The 21,335-nt window shown below is 41.8% G+C and overlaps 1 protein-coding gene across 1 annotated transcript in view; it reads left to right on the forward strand.

Moving 5' to 3' along the window:
• Cfap53 (cilia and flagella associated protein 53) overlaps nucleotides 1-21,335 on the forward strand; it is a 43,965-nt gene that overhangs the window by 10,154 nt on the left and 12,476 nt on the right. The window contains exons 4-6 of the mRNA XM_051201259.1: nucleotides 571-874; nucleotides 1,365-1,583; nucleotides 2,958-3,174. Of these exons, the coding sequence (XP_051057216.1) occupies nucleotides 571-874; nucleotides 1,365-1,583; nucleotides 2,958-3,174 (740 nt within the window). The remainder of the gene's footprint in view (nucleotides 1-570; nucleotides 875-1,364; nucleotides 1,584-2,957; nucleotides 3,175-21,335) is intronic.

Here is a 21,335-nt window from a genome sequence, read left to right on the forward strand (position 1 = left end):
CCACATGAGGAACTATATTGAAGGGTTGAAGCACTAGGAAGGGTGAAAACCACTGCACTAGATGCTAATCTGAAAAGTAAGCTGCTATAATGAGTTGCAGGAACAGCTGGTAAGAGTAAATTCAGACTGAGGAACCCAGAGAGAACAAGTTTATGGGTAGGTGTTTTAATGACAAGGCAACTGGCCCATGTAAGTTAATTCTTTCTGAGGCAGGGTCTATCTCACTATGTAACTCTGGTTGTCCCACAACTCACTCTGTAGACCAGACTGGCATGGATCTGCTTACCTCTGCCTCCTGAGTGCTGGAACTAAAGGCATCCAGTGTCACAGACGAAATAGCAGAGCAAGGAGCAAGGATTCAAGCTGATTCTGCCTGGTAGCAGCACCTGTATCTTAGCAGTACCCCCACCCCCTGACTTCCTCACATTTCCTCTGTCCAGAAGGTCTGCATCCAGCATCTGGATTGTGTTTTGGTTTTCCTTAATCCAGTGCATTACTGTGTAGATATATGCCTAAAAACAGCACTGCCTCACAAAATGCTGGGGTCTGCTCTTTTCATTTCCCTTCCAGGGAGCGCTGTGAGGAGCTCCGCAGTAAACTGGTTAGTATCCATGAGAAGAAGGTGGTTGAGGAACGGAAAGCACAGATTGAATTCAACCAGGAGCTGCAGAGGCAGAAGCTGGTGGAAGAGCAGCTGTATGCGAGGCTCTGGGAGGAAGACAGACTAGCCAAGGAAAACCGAGATGCTCAAGAAGAGAGGAGACAGAAAGAGCTGGTTAGAAACACACGCCTGGGACTGGATGCTCAAGTCACCAGCCTCCAGGCGCAAAGGCAGGCTGCACAGCAGATGAAGGAAGAGGAGGCACGCCTCCTGGTGAGCCCTGTCAGGTGCCTGTGATGTAGTGATGGGCTCCATGGGTGTAGCATTTTCCATTTGGTTAATACAGTTTTCCGGATTGGAGTTTGGGGCTGGTCCATTAAGCACATTTCCACTTGGAAGTCTCATTGCTTCTTAATAACATACTAGATGTACAGGTGTGAATAGAAGCATAAAGCCTGGAAGAATGTGGGCTTGCATGTTGACTATAGTGATGTGTAGTGGGGTCAAAGATCTTTTACATTTATTTTTTTAGGGGGTTTATTTTTGGACTTATACCCACTTATCACTTACTTTACAATCACACAGCAATCTCTACAAAGCTTTATTGTTGACTCAGCTATGTTAAAAAAGCTCCATTTCTACAATCCCCCTAAATGCTGCTGTGTGCACACGTTTCCAAGAAACCTCATAGGCTCACCAGCGTAGAACAAAAGCATTAACTTACTTGCTTTGCTTAATGGTGCCCTTCGTTATTCCTCCTTAGGAGCAGAACAACGCACAGGTTAAACTAGAAGACGAACGAGAGAAGCTCCAGAAGCAGAAGACTAAGCGGGAAACTAGGAACATTTTGCAGAAAGCCTTACAAAAGAAGATAGAGTCTATGCAGCAGGAGCACAGAGAGGAAGAGGACTTGAACATGAAACTCGTGGGAAGGGCCCTTCAAGACTTACAAGAGGAGGCAGATAAGAAGAAGCAAAAGAAAGTAAGACATTTATTTAGTGCCTACTAAATGCTGGTCAGGATTGGCTGCTGAGTTGTCACTTTCTGTGTGCTTTTATGGCTCAAAGCCCTGAGATCAATCTCCATTATCAGGAAGGGAGGAAGGGAAGGCAGGAAGAAAAGAGTGAGAGAGGAAGGGAGGAATGGGGGGAAGACTATAAAAGATTGCTATAGTCCCTTCAGCAATGCAGAAGCACTTCAGTTTCCCCACACTCTCTTCAGCATTTGATATTGTCACTCTTTTTGCTTTATTATGGTACATGTTGACTAACATCACATATGACCTTTTCCCCTAATAGTTAATGCTGTTGCACAGTGTTTTGTGCTCTTATTTGCCTTCTCTACAATCCCTTAAGTGAAAGGTCTCCTTGTGGATTACTTGGGTCATTCCTGTTGAGGTTCCAGTCAACCCATTGTAGGGTAGCAGCATTCCCATTGACAGTGTGCTGGCAACTGCTTTAGGAGACTCTTTGAGAAAGTATTTGAACTAGCTTACTCAAAAATGTGTTGTCAAACATTTCAAACAGACATAATGGATGGTCTGAGACCCTTTGTATCCTTAACAAGCTTTAGCAAACTTCAACTAAAGTTCATTCTTGTCTTGTTTATGCCTACAAGCACTCCTGAGTTCTTGAAGTAAATCCCAGACATAATACTGGATCAGTGAATCCTTAAGTATATAGCACCATAGATTAGGATGGCACATTTTGGAAGACAGCTTTTTAGGCTGCCCTGGGGTTGACAAGATAGCTCATCAGGTAAAGGAGTCTACTATCAAGCCTGTTGATTTGAGATCTACCCTAAGGTAAAAAGACAGAACCTGTTACTAAACATTGTCTTTGACACCCCTCTCCCCCAACACACAGGCATGTGCACACGTACACACACACCATGGCACATGTGTTTCCACCCACACACATTACACACTCAGACATCAAATAAATAAATTACCATGTGTGATAGTTTGAATGTAATTGGTCCCCATAATCTCATAAGGAGTGAGTTTGTTGGAGTGGTGGGTGGCTTTGTTAGAGGACTTGTGTCACTGTGGGAGTGAGCTTTGAGGTTTCCTATGCTTATGAAATTTCCCAGTGTGTTAGTTGACTTCCTGTTGTCTGCAAGATGCAGTGCTCTCAGCTCTTGCTTGCAGCCATGCTCCCTGCCATGATGATAATGGACTGAATCTCTGAACTGTAAGCCACCACCACAATTAAATGTTTTCCTTATAAGAGTTGCATGGTCATGGTGTCTCTTCACAGCAATAAAACCCTAACTAAGACAACATATGTTTAAAAAATAATAAACTTGCTTTTACTGATATGTTCTAATAACATGAATTAAATTTTATGCCATGTAGGAAGACATGGGAAGAGAGCAGAAGATATACAATGACTATCTAATACAGCGACGAATGGAAGAAAAAGCCCAGGAGAAAGAACTAGACAGAATACTAGAAGACATAAAGGCAAAGAAGTTGGCTGAGAAGGATCAGCAGCTGGCACTTGAAAGGGAGGCAAGGAAGCAACTTATGAAAGAAGTCATGTGTACAAGAAAACTCCAAGTGCAAGAAAAGAGTAAGGAACTGAATTATATCCATCTCATCTTTGCCTTTACTTTTTAAAAGTTAATTGTTTAGTTAGCATCGAATGATGGGTTTCACTGTGACATTTTAATTCATACTTATCATTATTTTGTGCTCTCATTCACCCTTCTCCACCGTTCTTCTGTCCCCTCTTCCCCCATGCTCTTATTTTAACGACCAAAACATTTAGGTATCCATCTGGGCAATGCCATGTACGTTGCAAGTATTAAGACCCCTGCTTTTGCAAATCATATGCAATTTAGAATAGGAGGCATAAATGCACGAGAAACTTTGTATTCTAGCAGACACTGCCCAGTTCCAGGGGAGGTGGCTCTCAAGATGGAACAGTGTGTGTGCTCTGACTGCTGTTCACCTTGATGATTATAAAAGACAGGAAACACCCGCCTCTTTCTCCTCCCTTTCATCTGTCCCTCCTTTCTCTCTGAAGGTCTTTCTGTCCCTCTGTAACTTTGTACAAGTCAGTTTTAAACAGCCTGTAATGTGCTAAACCTTGAGAAATCCTAGGTGTCTGTTGGAATCAGCTCAAATGGCTCATTCACTCGAGGCTCTCTGTGTTCCCCCAAATAAAGTGTATCCTTCTCTCCAAGGATTTAACTACAATTTGATGACTGATGGGCCAAAAGGGTCTTTTTCTGTTAGCAGTCAGTCTACATCTGTTCTCAGGTGTGTTTCATAAGAAACTTTGACGTATTCTTATGAGGGTGAAGTTTAGTTTAAGACTTCTGGAATTACATGTGTGCTGAGTTACCCCCATCTCATGGATCTCCCTGAACCAAGTTGCCCCATACCACTAAGTGATGGAGTCTATTAACTCTGTTAGAATCCAGACCAGATACTTCTCAGACTATGCTTGCTAGTGGCTGTGTCTTCTTCCTCCCTCTAGCTGATTCTGCATACTGGACCTAGGCTAACACACTCCCAACTGTAGATAGATACACATTAACTAAATGGGCCTATCCTCCTTATTCATTCTCAAGGTCATGTATTCCTTTCCCAAAGGCAAGATACCCCTCTTAATCCACCACATGGGAATCAGAGGGAGTCTGACTGTGTGTGTGTGTGTGTACTATGGATTACTGAGGTCTATAAGGGACCTTTCCTCTACTGCATGGGCCTGAGGTCTTCCCCAGAGTTTCTGCCATGCTAGTATCTGCATGTCTTTATTAAAGTTAATATTTCTTTCAATAAATCCCTTACCCAGAAGGTTAATTGAACATAGTGTCCCTCGTGCTCTCTGAATGCAAAGCCTTTCAGTAAGATGCTCAAAGGGTCCCCTGGAGTCCATGGCCTCAGGGTGTCTACTTTGTAGCTTCTTTTATGGTTTCCCACTCATGACCCTTTCACCCTGGAAATTGTTAAACAACCCCACACATATGAGTGTATAAAATAGGTACACAGATCAAACATGAACTGATAATATATCATAAGTAAATTTGTTTTAAAACAATTCTTTAGTATATGTGTATTTTACAGTTTATTAAAGACAAAAGCAACATTGCATACTAATGAGATGGATATGCTTGCTTAATTACACAAAGATTGAAGTCTTGGGGCTTAATTTTGCTTGAATGTTTGATAATACAAGACTGATAGCGCTTTTAATATTTTTGAGAGTTGTTTAGTGTTTTTATTTTATAATCATCAATACTGAAAATACCACTTCACATAAACATATAATTCAAAATGGCAGACATTGTTGGGAATTCTGCCCTAATCTAAAGAAAAATTCATTTGCTGATCTTTTAAAATGAAATAAAGTCAGCAATTCAAACAGCAATAATAATACATTAATCAATAAATATTCTAACACAAATATTCTAACAGAAAGATCTGTTAATACAGTGAGGAATATTAATAAGAAAATAACTGAAGTCTTTGTTTATTTCAACAACCTGCATAGTTGTAGTTGACCTAACTGGGGCAATAGGGGACAAAGAAATGGTAAACACATACAGAAAATCTGGGTGTGAGGTGCAGTGACAGCAGCTTGAGCCTCGGCACATTTATCTGGTGTATTAGCTAATCTAAGTAGAGAGTCTCTATAGAGAGGCAGTCTCAGGATGAAGTTGGTACTTTGTACAGAATGAACTTGGTACTTTTACACACATTGGTTTTAGCTAGAGTTCAAGCATTTCTCAACATCTGCACTTGGACCAGAGGGGTGTTCCCATGGGTCTGAGGCATTGGCATCCCCAACTTGGCTCTGCTCTTGTCAACAACACATATTTACTCAGGACTTCATCTGCCTCCTGTATCTTTCCCTTTCTTGTTTCTTAACTGCTCCGGCTCCCGAGGAAGCTTGACTTCTAGTCCCTGCAGCAGCTCCACATACATCGTCTCTGCAACTTGACTGAGGAGAAGAAAAAAACAAAACTCCTTGGCTTCTGACCTGGGTGATTCCAATCATGCTACTCAAAGACTGGAAAAACTGGAAAACCAGGAAGGTCTTCCTGGCCCCTGCAGTATACCTCTGTCAGGGCTGTGAGAGCCAGCTCACAAAGAATGGGTTACGGTTTTGCTGCCCTGGCAAATCTGTTAGTGACCAGGTTTTTCCCCTTTGGAGGACAGTTCTCTCATTGCCCTGAAGGCAGCGATATTAATTTGTTGGTAAGCTTGAAAAGGACAGTGTAATTGGTTGTGAACCCATGGTAAGGTTCCATATCCCCAGGAGCACATCAGTGGTTACAGCAACTCCATGGGCTGGAGTACATTGCACCTGGACTTGGCAGAATTCTGTAAACCTGTTTTAGAATAACAGGTAGTCACCTGGGTTGAGGCAAGATCTTTCCACCACAGGCAGTCAATCAGAAGGAGGTAGTCATTGTCGCTGAGGATACCCTGAATAAGTCCTTGGATATATGGAGCTGTAGGTCTGTAGGCTGCACAGGCTTGTTTGATCCCCTTTAAAACTTTGAAGTCACAGTGTCATAACAGCATATCATTTGGCTTGTGATTCTGTGGATCAAGCCACTCAAATATGGGAAAGCAGTTAAAACCATCACTGTCTTATTGTGGGATTTCCCGCCAAGTTCTGCAATCACCTTACCCCAAATGAACACACAGACGCTATATTAATTATAAAGCTGTTGGCCAATGACTAGGACTTCTTATTGGCTAGCTCTGTCATAGCTATTAACCCATCTCTATTAATATAAGTATTTCCACGGTCTTATCTTACTGGAGAAGGGTCCGGTCCTGCTACTCCTCTGGTGTCCTACATGGTGACTGACTCTGCCTGTTTCCCAGAATCCTCCTCATATCCTAGTCCCACCTGTCTTCCTGCCTCATTGGCAAACCAGTGTTTTATTCATCAACCAATAAGAGAAACATATACAGAAGGACATTCCCCATCACTGTCTTCCTCCAAATCCCTCTAAACAAGGTTTATGGTAAAGGAGTGAGTTTAATTCTCCATAAATCTCATGGAAGCCTAGACTCAAGGTACCTTTTTTTTTGCCACAGATTAGGTGTCTTCATCCTCCATGGTCATATTTCTCAGAATCAGTGGCCAAGATATCAGGCAGATCAGGACCAGCATGATATGTAAATCAAATTTGCCTTTTTGTTTCCCCAGGCCCCAGGGGTGCTGTTGGAGCTACAGCTTTGGTCCCCCTGTAACTATCTGTGGCTGTCTCCAGGGACAAGGAATCAGTCCTTTTTAACCTGAGGGGGGCAAACTCACAAGGCCAGACACCCTCTGGGACCCTATTTGACAGAGTCTGTCATTTTGTGAGGAAACGACTAGAATCTATGGAATCCCATATAAGACTCCATAAACCAAGGTGAAAATGTGGGGTACATTGGGGTCCTTCAGCTATGTATCTAACCCTTAACTTTTCTCCTATTTTTTTTTTCAAATAGCCAATTTTCTTGTACTTTCTGGGAGCCAAGGGCATGTCTCCTGAACATAATCTAAGTACAGATGGAACCATAACATTTTTATTTCCTTGGTGTCCCAGAACCTCCTTCAAAATCTAAAGATTCAATTGCCACTCTCTCTACTCTGCTGTCCCATGCTTGAGCTGCCCTTACCTTTATTTGCATGTGTCTGCATTTCTCTTAAGCACATTCTCTCATATAGCCAAATGCACTACCCTGAAGTGTTTCCTCATCCTCATTCAGGGTTTGGTCTTGGAGTCAGGTTTGTGGTTACCTTGAGGTAACTGCCAGAGCATTACAATATAGACTGTGAGAGTATTGTTAGATTTCACATACATGGTCTTTACAGGAGTACCTCATCCTGCTTTTGCTGATTAATTCTCCACTGTAGGAACTATAACAACAGTCAAAAATGTTAAATAGAATTAGGTAAAGTGCTCAGTAAGTGAGAAGAAAATTTGTAAGTGGAAACTATGCTTGTATTCATCATTGACAAATGTTGAATTTTTGAGAAACAATGGTAAACTGAAACATTTAGGGTGAGTTACAAGTAAGCAAATAAAACCAGCTGTAATTCTACCACCCAGTAATTCATAACTATTCACAGGTTTTAAGAATATCTCTTCAGTCTCTCTCTCTCTCTCTATATATATATATATATATGTGTGTGTGTGTGTGTGTGTGTGTGTGTGTGTGTGTGTGTATGATTTTCTATCAAAAATTAGAATGAGGCTAGTTGTATTTGTTCATTAGTGAATTCTCTTTGTTTCTTTTTCCTTCTCCTCCTTCTCCTTATGCTGAAGGCCACTGTAGGTAGAACTTTCTGTCCTGCCTGCCAGCTCTCTAATAACCACACAGAGACTTATTATTAATTATAAATGCTCAACTGATAGCTTAGGCTTGTTACCAACTAGCTTTTATAACTTAAATTAACCCATATTTATTAATTTACATACTGCCATGTGGCTCATGGCTATTTACCTCACTTTTTTTTTTTTTTTTTTTACATACCCCTACTCATTCTGCATCTGGCTGACCACTCTACCTTTCTCCCCAGCATTCTCTCAAGTCTGAATTGCAAAGATAGCTTGATTTTAATAATCACACCTTGGCCCTATGCTGTTTAGCAGCTTTGAATGCTTGGGACTAGGTTGCAGAATCAGGAAAAGAAGTCTCACTGATTTTTTTTTTTAAACGAAGATTGATTTCAGCTGTATCCGATCCAGAAGTCAGATGAATATTGATTGAATCTTTGGCTTTTAGAAATGCTAATTCAAAATGCAAAATGGTGATTAGACTTTGAAATACATAATCAGTACCAGTAGATGAATGGATGAGAAATACAGCTGATATTAGATCTCATGCTTATGATGCTACTTTGACAGCTGAAGTGATTTCTAAAAATTTTAAGAAATAAAAATGTCAGATGTTATAATTGTGGTAAACAAGATCATTTGAGAAGAAGTTGTAGTTAAGTTGTTCCTAGAAACATTTCCCCCCCACCCTCATAGAGTTAATCCAAACAGAAGGCCCTAGCCTTCTGGGACATACAGAAGGTGTGGCAAAGGCTGGCATTGGACTAATGAATGCAGAGAAACACTGGACAGGCAAAGTGACCTTGCCATTGGGAAACACAGGCCCCAATACCAATTTTTTTTTCAATCACTCCCTCTCTGCATTGGAGAAACACATCCACAGAACAACTAAAAGACTTAATGCCTGTTGAAAACAACACTGCTCTGGGTGTGATCAAAGACAAAACATTTAGGAGATAAAACAAAAATTTCAGGAGAGACCAGAAAACAAGTATTTTGTCAAACTGCTATAAATTATCAGAGACCAAAGTTAAAAATACAAATAAATGGTATTGGAATTGCAGGATTAGTAGATACAGGTGTAAATATAACAATAAAAAAAATGTTGGCATCCCAATTGGCCTTTTCAGGAGGTAAATGTTCAACTTCTAGGATTGGAACTTTATCTCAGGTAAAACAAAATACAAGATGGGTTGAATGCACTGGGCCAGAAAGACAGATAGGACAGTTAAAGCTATTTGTGGCTAACATAGCAATGTGTTTATGGCAACTTGATTTGTTGCAGTAATGGAAAATACAGATTCTCATTTCACCAATCTCAGAAACAAACCAAAAATAAAATAAAGAATACTTCTGAGAAAACTATTTAAAGTTATTATCACAGACCATTCGGGTTGTACATAAGCAGAGGACAGTAGCTGTTGGTGTTTCTAAGGTACCAACAGCCCTACCTTTAAATTGTTAACCGACAAACCTGTGTGGGTAGAACAATGACCTTTGACATTATAAAACAACTGGTACAGGACCAGCTAAAGGCTCAACATACTGAAGAACTGAAAACTTCTTGTATTTCTCCTATATTTATTATTAAAAAGAAATCTAGAAAATGGAGAATGGTAACAGATCTGAGAGCAGTAAATAGGGTGATTCAGCCAATGGATCCTAAACAGCCTGGAATTCCCTTACCTTCTTTATTACCTAAAGGATGGCCTATTATAGTGACTGATTTAAAAGACTGCTTTTTGTTTTAAACTATACCTTTATAAGAACAGGATAGAGAAAAATTTGCCTTTTCAGTGCCTACTTATAAAATTCCCAGCTTTCTAAAGGTACCACTGAAAAGTTCTTTCACAAGGACTGTTAAACAGCTTCACATTGGGAGCCTAAATGTTGTTTTCCACTGGCACAGTAGTTGTGCTTGAATCTACCGCTGTTTTCGCTATTAACTACTCAGTAGTTATGCTTCTCAGGAAAAGCTTAGTGGGACTCCTATGTCCTGCTAGGTCTGCCTCCTGCTGCTGACACCAAATGTAGTTTTAAACTAAATCTCTGTCATTACCTTTACCAATAAAAATTCAGGAATCAGAGGCTGGGATGAAAACCTGCTACCTCAGAGAGGTTGAGGAGCAATTAGCTGACCTTTCCTCTCCACAGGAGTGTCAGAAAGAGGGCATCTCTTCTGTCACTCTAAACCAAAAAAAAAAAAAGTACTGCCACACTCAAAGTCCCTCCCTCCTACTTCCTATATGTCTCTCTATTCCTTTTCTGGACTCCCTCTGATGCTCTGTGGTTACTTCCTGACCCAAGGTTGACTGTAATTAGTGCAAATGCAAACTCAGTGTTCACAGTGTGATCAAATGTTCTATAAGAGATTTCCAGAGCAGCTAGACTAGTTTACATTCCCACCAGTAATGTGTAAGTGTTACTTTCCCCCACATCCATACTATCATTTGCTATCATTTATATACTTGATCATGGCCATTCAGATAAGAGCGAGATGGAATTATCAAAGTAGTTTTAGCCTAAATTTCCCGAGAAATTTTTCTTTTTCTTTCTATTTTTTATTTTATATAACCAAGTCCATTTAAATGAAAACAAACATTTATAGACAATCTTTGGGAATTTGGGCATCGTTCTTTCCAAACTACTTCCTGCTGGTAAGAGGTGCTGTCATGGGCGGATTCGAAGAAGATTCAGAAATCCTGGCTGTAGTCTGTAAGGCTGGCTTTGTCCAGCTGTTTTGAATGTAGGATCACCTGGTACTCTGTTTCAGGTGGTCTGGCTTGATCAAACCACATTAGTCTGGAAGGAATCTATTGCTTTTCATTTTCTGTGGAAACAAAAATAGAAATCCTTTTCCCCAGTAACTTGTCCTTGAACTTAAATTTTGGAGTCAAAGCATTTTTTTTAATTTAATTTATTATTTTACATGTCGATCCCAGTTCCCCCTCCCTCCCTCCCTTCCTCGTTCCCTCCTTCCATCCTTTTTACTCTCTCTGCCCTCTCACATGCACTCTAAACACCCTCCACTCCCATCCCCCCACCCCAATTCCATATGTAGGGGAATGCCATCTAGTTGGGGTCATGTAGATCTGACAGGTCATGTGAAGTAGGGACTAGGGCTTCTTTCCTGTCTCTAGGTTAAGGCAGTTGTCCTTCCATGCGGGGGTGGGGGTGGGGGTGGAGATGTGTTCACAAAGTCCTTTTGTGCACCAGGAATACATCCTGGCCCCACTGTCTGAGGTCCCTTAGACTGCTCAGTCCTTCTGGCTGAGACCCATATTCAGGGGGGCCTGAGTCAGTCCCATGCTGGCTTCCCAGGTATCAGTCTGGTGGCCCGTTAGCTCCTCCTTGTTAAGGTAAGCTGTCTCTATGTGTTTCTGCAACCTGGCCTTGTCCTCTCCATCTGCATCTGGGTTCTACTTAGACTCAGTGTTTATGTATGGGTGTTTGCTCCTGTTTCCAACAGGCATTAGTTGAGGGCTCCATGGATAAGTTAGTTGTTGATCTCACTCTCCGGGAAGGGCATTTATGGTAGCCTTTCCACGGAAGCTCAAATTGTTAGTTGGCAGCAGTCTTATACTTCTCTAGACCTTTCTTTGTGTTCAATTTTATCTTCAAACCAATATTGGCTCCCTCTTTTATGTTCTCTATCTCTCTCTTTCCTGTCTTCTATTCCTAACCAGGCTCAATCTTCTGGTCGCACATGTTTTCCTTTCCTCCCCCTCGTTTTCTCCTACTTCTCTCTCCATGAGCTGTCCCCCCACTTCCCCTGAGCTTTGGGGGACTTGTCCCTTACCAGTTCTGTGGGGGGACTTTATATGAATCTCTTAGAATACACCTTGTATCCTAGTTCCTCTGGTGGTGTGAATTATAGTCTGGTGATCCTTTGATCTAGGTCTAAAATCCATATATGAGTGAGTACATACTGTGCTCCTCTTTTTGTGACTGGGTTACCTCATTTAGGATGGTTTCTTCAAGTGCCATCCACTTGCCTGTGAATTTCAAGATACCATTATTTTTTTCTGCAGAGTAGTATTCCATTGTGTAGATGTGCCACATCTTCATTAACCATTCTTCAATTGAGGGGCATCTAGGTTGCTTCCAGGTTCTTGCTATTACAAATAATGCTGCTATGAACATAGTTGAACAGATGTCTTTGTTGCATGGATGTGGATCTTTTGGGTATATGCCTAAGAGGGGGATTGCCAGGTCCTGTGGTAAACTAATTCCCATTTTCCTGAGGAACCGCCATACTGATCTCTAAAATGGCTGTATGAGTTTGCACTCCCACCAGCAGTGGAGGAGTGTTCCACTTTCTCCACATCCTCTCCAACATGAGTCATCATTGGTGTTTCTAATTTTAGCCATTCTGGCAGGAGTAAGATGGTATCTCAAAGTTGTTTTGATTTGCATTTCCCTGATAGCTAAGGATATGGAGCATTTTCTTAAGTGTCTTTCAGCCTTTTTCATTTCATCTATTGAGAATTCTTTCTTCAGTTTTGTACCCCATTTTTTAATAGGGTTATTTGGTGTTTTGTTGACTAGTTTCTTGAGTTCTTTGTATATTTTGGAGATCAGCCCTTTGTCGGATATAGGATTGGTGAAAATCTTTTCCCAGTCTGTGGGCTGCCGTTTGGTCTTGTCCACTGTGTCCTTTGCCTTACAGAAGCTTCTAAGTTTGAAGAGGTCCCATTACTTAATTGTATCTCTCAGTGTCTGTGCCCCTGGAGTTATGTTCAGGAAGCCGTCTCCTATATCAATTTGTTCAAGGGTACCTCCTACTTTCTCTTCTAAGAGGTTCAATGTGGCTGGATTGATGTTGAGGTCTTTGATCCATTTGGACTTGAGTTTTGTGGATGGCGACAGACATGGGTCTATCTGCAGTCTTCTACACACCCTCATCCAATTGTGCCATCACCATTTGTTGAAGATGCTGTCCTCGCCCCATTGTATAATTTTAGCTGTTTTGTCGAAAATCAGGTGTTCATAGGTGTGTGGGTTAATATCAGGATTTTCAATTCGGTTCCATTGGTCTACCTGTCTATGTTTATGCCAATACCAGGCTGTTTTCAGAACTATAGCTCTGTAGTAGAGCTTAAAGTCAGGAATGGTGATGCCTCCTGAAGTTCTTTTATTGTATAGGGTTGTTTTGGCTATCCTGGGTCTTTTGTTTTTCCATATAAAGTTGATTATTCTCCTTTCAAGGTCGGTGAAGAATTGTGGTGGGATTTTAATGGGGATTGCATTGAATCTGTAGATTGCTTTTGGCAAGATTGCCATTTTTACTATGTTTATTTTACCTATCCAAGAGCATGGGAGATCTTTCCATTTTCTGGTATCTTTAATTTCTTTCTTTAGAGCCACAAAGTTCTTATTATATAGGTCTTTTACTTGTTTGGTAAGCGTTACACCAAGATACTTTATGTTGCCTGTGGCTATTGTAAAGGGTGATGTTTCTCTGATTTCTTTCTCTTTGTCGTTTGAAAAAAGTAGGGCTACTGATTTTTTTTGAGTTTATCTTGTATCCTGCTATTTTGCTGAAAGTGTTTATCAGCTGTAGGAGTTCCCTGGTAGAGTTTATTGGGTCGCTTATGTAAACTATCATATCATCTGTAAATAGAGACAGTTTGATTTCTTCCTTTCCAATTTGGATCCCCTTGATCTCCTTTTGTTGTCTTATAGCATTATCTAGAACTTCTAGTACGATATTGAAGAGATATGGAGGGAGAGGACAGCCTTGTCTTGTTCCTGATTTTAGAGGAATTGGCTTAAGTTTCTCTCCATTCAGTTTGATGTTGGCAGTTGGTTTGCTATATATTGCTCTTATTATGTTTAGGTATGTTCCTGTTATCCCTGACCTCTCCAAGACCTTTATCATGAAAGGGTGTTGAATTTTGTCGAAGGCTTTTTCTACATCTAGGGAGATAATCATATGGTTTTTCTTTTTCTGTTTGTTTATATGGTGGATTACATTGATAGATTTTTGTATGTTAAACCATCCCTGCATTCCAGGGATGAAGCCTACTTGGTCATGGTGGATGATTTCTCTGATGTATTCCTGAATTCGGTTTGCCAGTATTTTATTGAGTATTTTTGCAGTGATGTTCATTAGGGATATTGGTCTGTAGTTTTCTTTCTTACTTGTGCCTTTGTGAGGCTTGGGTACCAAGGTTATTGTGGCCTCATAAAAAGAGTTTGGCAATGAACCTTTTGTTTCTATCTTGTGGAACAATTTGAGGAGTAGTGGTATTAGTTCTTCCTTGAATGTCTGGTTGAATTCTGCATTGAATCCATCTGGCCCTGGTCTTTTTTTGGTTGGAAGGCTTTCGATGACTACTTCTATTTCATTGCGGGTTATAGGTCTATTTAAGTTGTTTGTTTGTTCTTGATTTAATTTTGGTAAGTGATAGTTGTCCATTTCCTTTGAACTTTCAATTTTTGTCTGGATTTCTTCTGTGTCTGTTGTTATGTTCCCCTTTTCTTTTCTGATTTTGTTAATTTGCATGTTCTCTCTGTGCTTTTTCGATAATTTGGATAATTTCGTTAATTTGGTTTGTCTGTCTTGTTGATTTTCTCAAAAAACCAACTCTTCGCATTGATTGTTTGTATTGTTTTCCTGGTTTCTGTTTTGTTGATTTTAGCCCTCAAGTTGATTATTTCCTGGCGTCTACTCCTACAGGGTGAATTCACCTCTCTCTGTTCTAAGGCTTTCAGTTGCGGTCTTAATTCTCTTATGTGACTATCCTCTGTTTTCTTCATATGGGCACTTAGTGCAATGAACTTCCCTCGTAGCACTGCTTTCAAGGTGTCCCATAAGTTTGGGTATGTTGTGTCCTCATTCTCGTTGAATATTAGAAAGTCTTTGATTTCTTCTTTTATTTCTTCTTTGACCCAGGAGTGGTGCAATTGCACATTGTTCAGTTTCCATGAGTTTGCAGGTTTTCTGCTATTTGTGTTGTTGAATTCCAATTTTAAAGCATGGTGGTCCGATAAGATACAGGGGACTATTCCTATTCTCTTGTATCTGTTGAGGTTTGTTATGCCACCTAATATGTGGTTGATTTTAGAGAAGGTTCCATGTGGAGCAGAGAAGAAGGTATATTCTTTTGTCTTTGGATGGAATGTTCTATAGATGTCTGTTAACCCCAGTTGAGGCATAACTTCTATTAGTTCTTTTGTGTCTTTGTTGAGTTTCTGATTTGTGGTCCTGTCTAGTGTTGAGAGTGGTGTATTGAAGTCTCCCACTATAAGTGTGTGAGGTTTTATATGAGCTTTGAGTTTTAGTAGTGTTTCTTTTACGAATGTGGGTGACTTTGTATTAGGGCATAGATGTTCAGTACTGAGGCTTTGTGTTGATGGATTTCTCCTGTGATGAATATGAAATGATCGTCTTCATCTCTTTTGATTAATTTTGGTGTGAAGTCTAACTTGTTAGATATTAGGATAGCTACACCTGCTTGCTTCTTATTTCCATTTGATTGGAAAATCTTTTCCCAACCCTTTACCCTGAGGTAATGTCTATCTTTGAAGCTTAGATGTGTTTCTTGTATGCAGCAGAAGGATGGATTCTGTCTTCATATCCATTCTGTTAGCCTGTGTCTTTTTATAGGTGAGTTAAGACCATTAATGTTGAGGGTGAGTAAGGACCATTGATTGTTGATGCTTGTTTGATTTAGGTTTGATGTTGGCAGTGGTTTTGTGAATATATTAGTTCTGCTTTACCCTTGGTTTCTGGTGTAGTTGGATTATCTGTTGCCTACATTTTGTGGGCGTAGTTACCTTCCTTGGGTTGGAGTTTTCCTTCCAATACTTTCTGTAGGGCTGGATTTGTAGATACGTATTGGGAAAATCTGGTTTTGTCATTAAATTAAATATCTTGTTTTCTCCATCTATAGTGATTAAGAGTTTTGCTGGATATAGTAGCCTAAGCTGGCATCCGTGTTCTCCTAATACCTTTAGAACATCTATCGAGGACCTTCTGGCCTTTAGGGTTTCCATGGAGAAGTCAGGTGTATTTTTGATAGGTGTGCCTTTATATGTTACCTGTCCTTTTTCCTTTGCTGCTCTTAATATTCTTTCTTTATTCTGTATGCTAGGTGTTTTGATTATTATATGTCGAGGGGTCTTTTTTCTTTGGTCCAGCCTATTTGGGGTTCGGTATGCTTTTTGTGCTTTCATGGGCATGTCCTTCTTCAGATTTGGAAAGTTTTCCTCGATGATTTTGTTGAATATGTTTTCGGCACCTTTGAGCTGGGTGTCCTCACCTTCCTCTATGCCTATTATTCTTAGGTTTGGCCTTTTCATGGTGTCCCACATTTCCTGGATGTTTTGTGTTAAGGATTTGTTGGATTTATGATTTTCTTTGGTCGATGAATCTATTTCTTCTAGATTATCTTCTGTGCCTGAGATTCTGTCTTCCATCTCTTGAATTCTGTTGGTTATGCTTGTGTCTGTAGTTCCCGATTTTTTGCCCAGTTTTTCTATTTCCAGCATTCCTTCGGTTTGTGTTGCCTTTATTTTCTCAATTTCAGTTTTCAAGTCTTGAAACGTTTCCTTCACCTGCTTAATTGTTTTTTCTTGGCTTTCTGTACTTTCCTTAAGGAATTTGTTCATTTCTTCCACTTTTTTGTTTGTTTTTTTTTCCCCTCCATTTATTTATGGGATTTTCTCACATCTTCTTTGAGGGCCTCTATCATTTTTCTGATGGTAATTTTTAAGTCATTCCCTTCTGTTTCCTCTACTTTGTTGTTGTGTTCCGTTCTAGTTGGTGTAGATTCCCTAGATTCTGGTGGTGTCATGCTTGTCTTTCTGTTGTTAGGTGTTTCCTTGTATTGCCTTCTTCCTATAGCTTCTTCCAGTAGGTGTTGATGGGCTCTCCCCTTCTCTCCATGGTACTTCCCCGGTGGGCTTATTTGGGTCAGAGATTCAATATCTGTAGATCTGTGTGGTCCAAGCTCTTTAGGAGGTCTCTCCGCAGACAGGGACCCAGGGATGGGTCAAGGACGAGGATCCAGTAGAAGATGCCAGCAGGAACTCACAGTGGTCCCGCAGAGATAGGTGGATCTCTGGGAGGTGCCCGGGACTCCAGCAGAGGACTGGAGGTTGGGGTCAGAGACCAAGCAAGTGGAAATTACGGTTGGTCCCGCGTGGATAGGCAGGTCTCCTTTGTTCATAGTTGCTCCAAGAAGTCTCCAAAGTAGGGTGGACTGTTGGCTCCACCCTCTGTCCCAGTGCTCAACCAGAGCAGCAGGACTGTGGGCAGGGTAGGGCACAGGGTGGGGCGGGCAGGCTCGCAGTGGGGATGGGTGGGGGTGTATCAGAGCTCCACGGGTGCTCTCGATGGGGACAGGACACAGGAGCATCAGGATCAGGGGCCAACCCAGGGAGTTTGGGGGGGGGAGGTTGTAGGGGAGAGGCAGCCCCGATTGGGCCCAGACTCACCTCTGGCCAATAGCTGGCGGAAGAGGACAAAGGCTGAGCTGAAACTTGGGAAGGTTTTGCAGGATAGTCGGATCTCACTGGAAACTGGAACTCTCCAGCTGAGGCCTCTTTCTTTAGCAGAGGCCCGGATTTGGGGGTCAAGGCTCTTGCGGGCAGGAACTCAGAGTGGACCTACAGAGATAGGCGGATCTCTGGGAGGGGCCCGGGACTCCAGCAGATCACTGGAGGTGGGGTCAGAGACCAAGCAGGTGGAAATTACGGTTGGTCCCGCATGGATAGGCAGGTCTCCTTTGTTCCGATACTGAACATTTTCTAAGTGGTTTCTAGTAATCTTACTTTTTTTTTTCCCTTTGAGAACTCTGTTTAGTTCCACAATTCTCCGTTTTAATAAGGCTGTTTCTTTATTTTATTCCCTGTATACTCAAGTTATTAAGCTTCTGCCAGATATATAGTGTTGTGGGATATCCACCAAAGAAGACTGCTCAGCCAGTAGAAAGACTTTATTAGCCAGCCAATGACTACACTGGTATTTGGGGTCTCAGTATAGCCCCAAGCCTTTTTGGGCTTTTAAACACAAAAACCATATCCTGGGTTACATATTTCTGTTAATAAGAACAGTTAGCCAGAAGCAGAACTACAGAAACCAAAAAGCAAGATTAATGCATTTAGAGACTTTTCCAGACTTGTGGACTTGATGGATTGGGTCTTTGTTTTCATTTTGGCAGGTGGTGCTGTCTATGTGCTGAGTTTTATGGCCTGGATAGCATTTCCATCATGGAGTTCGTTGTCCTAACGTCTGGGGGGCCGGTTACATTCTGCACTGGCCTTACTGAGTGAGTCAAATTGTGGACTCTTTCTGCTGTAGAGATGGTGTAGCTGCTCCTAAGGATCATTAAGTTTACTGAAGTGATACTTAACTGGCCATATAGTTTAAGATTCAGGTCCCTGCCTTTAATCAAATTAGAATGAGAAGTAATGTGAGTGCTCATAGCAGAGTAGTTAGCCAGGGGGACTGAGAGAACAGATGCTGGTATCAACTATCTGAATTATGCCTTCGTGTTTTTTCCTTTTTTGAGGTTTTCCCCATGGAAAAGATTTTTTTCTAATTACTCCTGATCAATTAGCATAGAAACAATAGGTTTTTTCCTAAAGCCAGACATAGTCCCCTTATTTCATAAGAAGTAAGTCTAAGTCTCTCTGGTTTTGAAGGACCATCTCTGTGAGGGAATCTAATGGTTGTTTTAATATAAAAATGGAAACTTTTAATGCCTCTGGGTCCCAATCAACATGTCTACTTAGTTCCTTAAGGTTTTTAATCTCCAGTGATAAAGGCTGATAAGATATGGATGTTGATCTGGCTATGCCTGTTGCAATTTTTAAGAAAGCACCACACAAGAGAAAGATGCCATTTGACAGAGCTTGGATGGAGGCCTTTTTTTCCATTAGGGGAAAGTTAATGGGAAAAGTGGGGGAGGGAAGAAGGAAGACTGGTCTCTGGGGACAGGAGAGGCAGGGGGGGGGGGGAGGGGGGGGGGGGGGGGGGGAGGGGAGGAGAGAGAGAGAGAGAGAGAGAGAGAGAGAGAGAGAGAGAGAGAGAGAGAGAGAGAGAAATGGGAGGTGGGCAGGGCCCTTTTAAACCAGAATGTAGTGAATGTGCACAGGTGGTGCTCTTAGTGGCTGCAGCTGAGGGTGTATCCTGTCAGAACTCCAAAGGAAGACCAGTACAGATGCCTGAATACTAACGCCTGTTTTGACCAGAACAAGAGGAACAGTTCTCTCTCTCTCTCTCTCTCTCTCTCTCTCTCTCTCTCTCTCTCTCACACACACACATACACACACACACACATTCTGGGTCCATATTAAAATTTATTTTCTCTTCTTCCCCATTATATGTATACCTGTGGCAGAGTGTGTACTAAGAGGCATAGAAAGGTTTTTCCAGTTTGGAAAGCATTAGAAGAGGCACATTTAGTAAAGCCATTAGTACATGACCAGCAGTGCTCTCACGGGCTCAGTTATATTGTTTTGTCCATATGAATTAACCCACAAGGCAGAATAGCAGGCATCAGAATAAAAGACTTGCCTAGATTAGATTTGGATATTATGCAAGTTCTAGCCTTTTGTAAGTCCTCTAATGTTAATTTGAACTGTTCCCAGTCACAGTGAATTTTGTAAGTCAAGGAGCTGACAGTCTGGTTAGTTCCTATCCCTATGTAGTAAGGGGGTTGGGGGTTAAGTATAACCAGCAATCCTGGATGATTTCTGGCTGAGGATGATTAACTAAGCAATGGACCATGTCAAGAGTAGATAATAGGGATGGGGTGTCTCTCGGCTTCCTGGGCAGTGAGAGATGAAACTCTGGCTCTGGGTGTGTCAAGTGCTTTTAGGAGAGAGTTGGTCAGTCCTTGACACAGATGAAGTCGGATCCTCAGGTTCTCCCTGTTTCCCAAATGCCGGATTTGTTTTTAAGTATTTCCCCCTTAAGTTTAAGTACCCCGATTTTTGCAAAGGAAACTCCCTTGTTCTTGGCAACTAAGAGGCCCAGCCAAAGGACATGCGTAGAATTGTAAACCCTGTAATTTTACCTGAGAAGATAAATTATTATATCCCCCCATTTTTTCAGTACAATCAGGCATTTAAAGTGGGTATTAGTGAGCAAGGCCAAGATGAATATGGGTTACTGGTCTATAGTCACACTAGTTGATGTTGGACAACATCCTGTGTTTATACGAAACACAGGACTCAGGAGGAAGTAGAGTACTAGGGAGTGGAGGTACCTGGGGCCAATAAAACCTCATCCTGAAACAGTTCATTTGGCATCCTCTTCTGTGGCTTCCTCTTTGTTGACCTGGGTATGGTGGGTCTATGGTGTAATTTCAGCTGCTTTCATGGTTATAGGACTGGAGAGAATCACCCTGTAGGGTCCTTTCCAAGTTAGTTCTAGCATCCCCTTGGCTACCTGCTTGACCCAGACAGTATCACTGGACTCAAACAAGGGGAAACTGTGGTGGACTTAAAGGTCAGTTGGGTCTCTCAAATAGTCTAATGAAAAGACTTTATAGATGACTAGAGGGCCTGTAGTGACTTGGGAAATGAATGGTTGAAGATTTCTGCCAACTCCTGGTTTCTGAACCTGGGAGACAGTGGGGGAGGTATTTTTGTTTGTTTTGTTGTTGGGAAATTTAAGTACTTGTCCATTACAGCTCTCTTCCTCCCCACCCAGATGTAGAACTTCCATGCTCTCAAGGTTGAGCAAACAAGGTTGTTCTCAGAACTTTTTGGTACACAGTACAGGTACCTTGACCCCAGGTGTGGGTGGTGCATGACTTCCTCCTATGCTTAGCCCATCCCCTGGCTTGGGTATGTAAGCCCATTACTCATGTAATAAGCAGCAGCTTTGTCTTCACTTCTCATGGTGGTCTGTTAAGTGCTTCAATCCTGACACCCTCTGTCAACTCGGCACTCTGGTCGTGCAGGTGCAGCATTTTTTTCTCTTTTTATTCTTTTCTCATACAATATATCTTGACCAAGTCCTCCCCTCCCTCAACTCCTCCCAGTTCTCCCCCCCCCACCTCACATTTACCCCTCTCCCCAAGATCTACTGCTTCTCCTTTTCCCTTCAGAAAAGAGCAGGCCTCCCTGTGATACCACCTGAACATGGCATAACAAGCCGGGGGGCGGGGCTCGGCCCTGGCTGGCAGCGACAGGACCCGGCGGGGAGGAGATGCGGAGCGGAGTGTGGCCGGCGGGGCTGGCGCGACCATGGCGGACCAGATCCCCCTGTACCCGGTGAACAAGATGTATCGAGACTAGGCACAATCCCTCATATCAATGCTTGATGAGGCAACCAAGTAGGAAGAAAAGGGTCCCAAGAGTAGAAAAAAAGACACTCCTACTCCCATTGTTTGGAATCACACAAAACCCCAATCTAAAACCACAGCATGTATGCAGAAGACCTAGCACAAACCCATGAAGGCACCATGTTTGCCGCTTC

Source organism: Phodopus roborovskii, unplaced genomic scaffold (genome assembly GCF_943737965.1).
Source record: "Phodopus roborovskii unplaced genomic scaffold, PHOROB, whole genome shotgun sequence".
Taxonomy (NCBI): domain Eukaryota; kingdom Metazoa; phylum Chordata; class Mammalia; order Rodentia; family Cricetidae; genus Phodopus; species Phodopus roborovskii.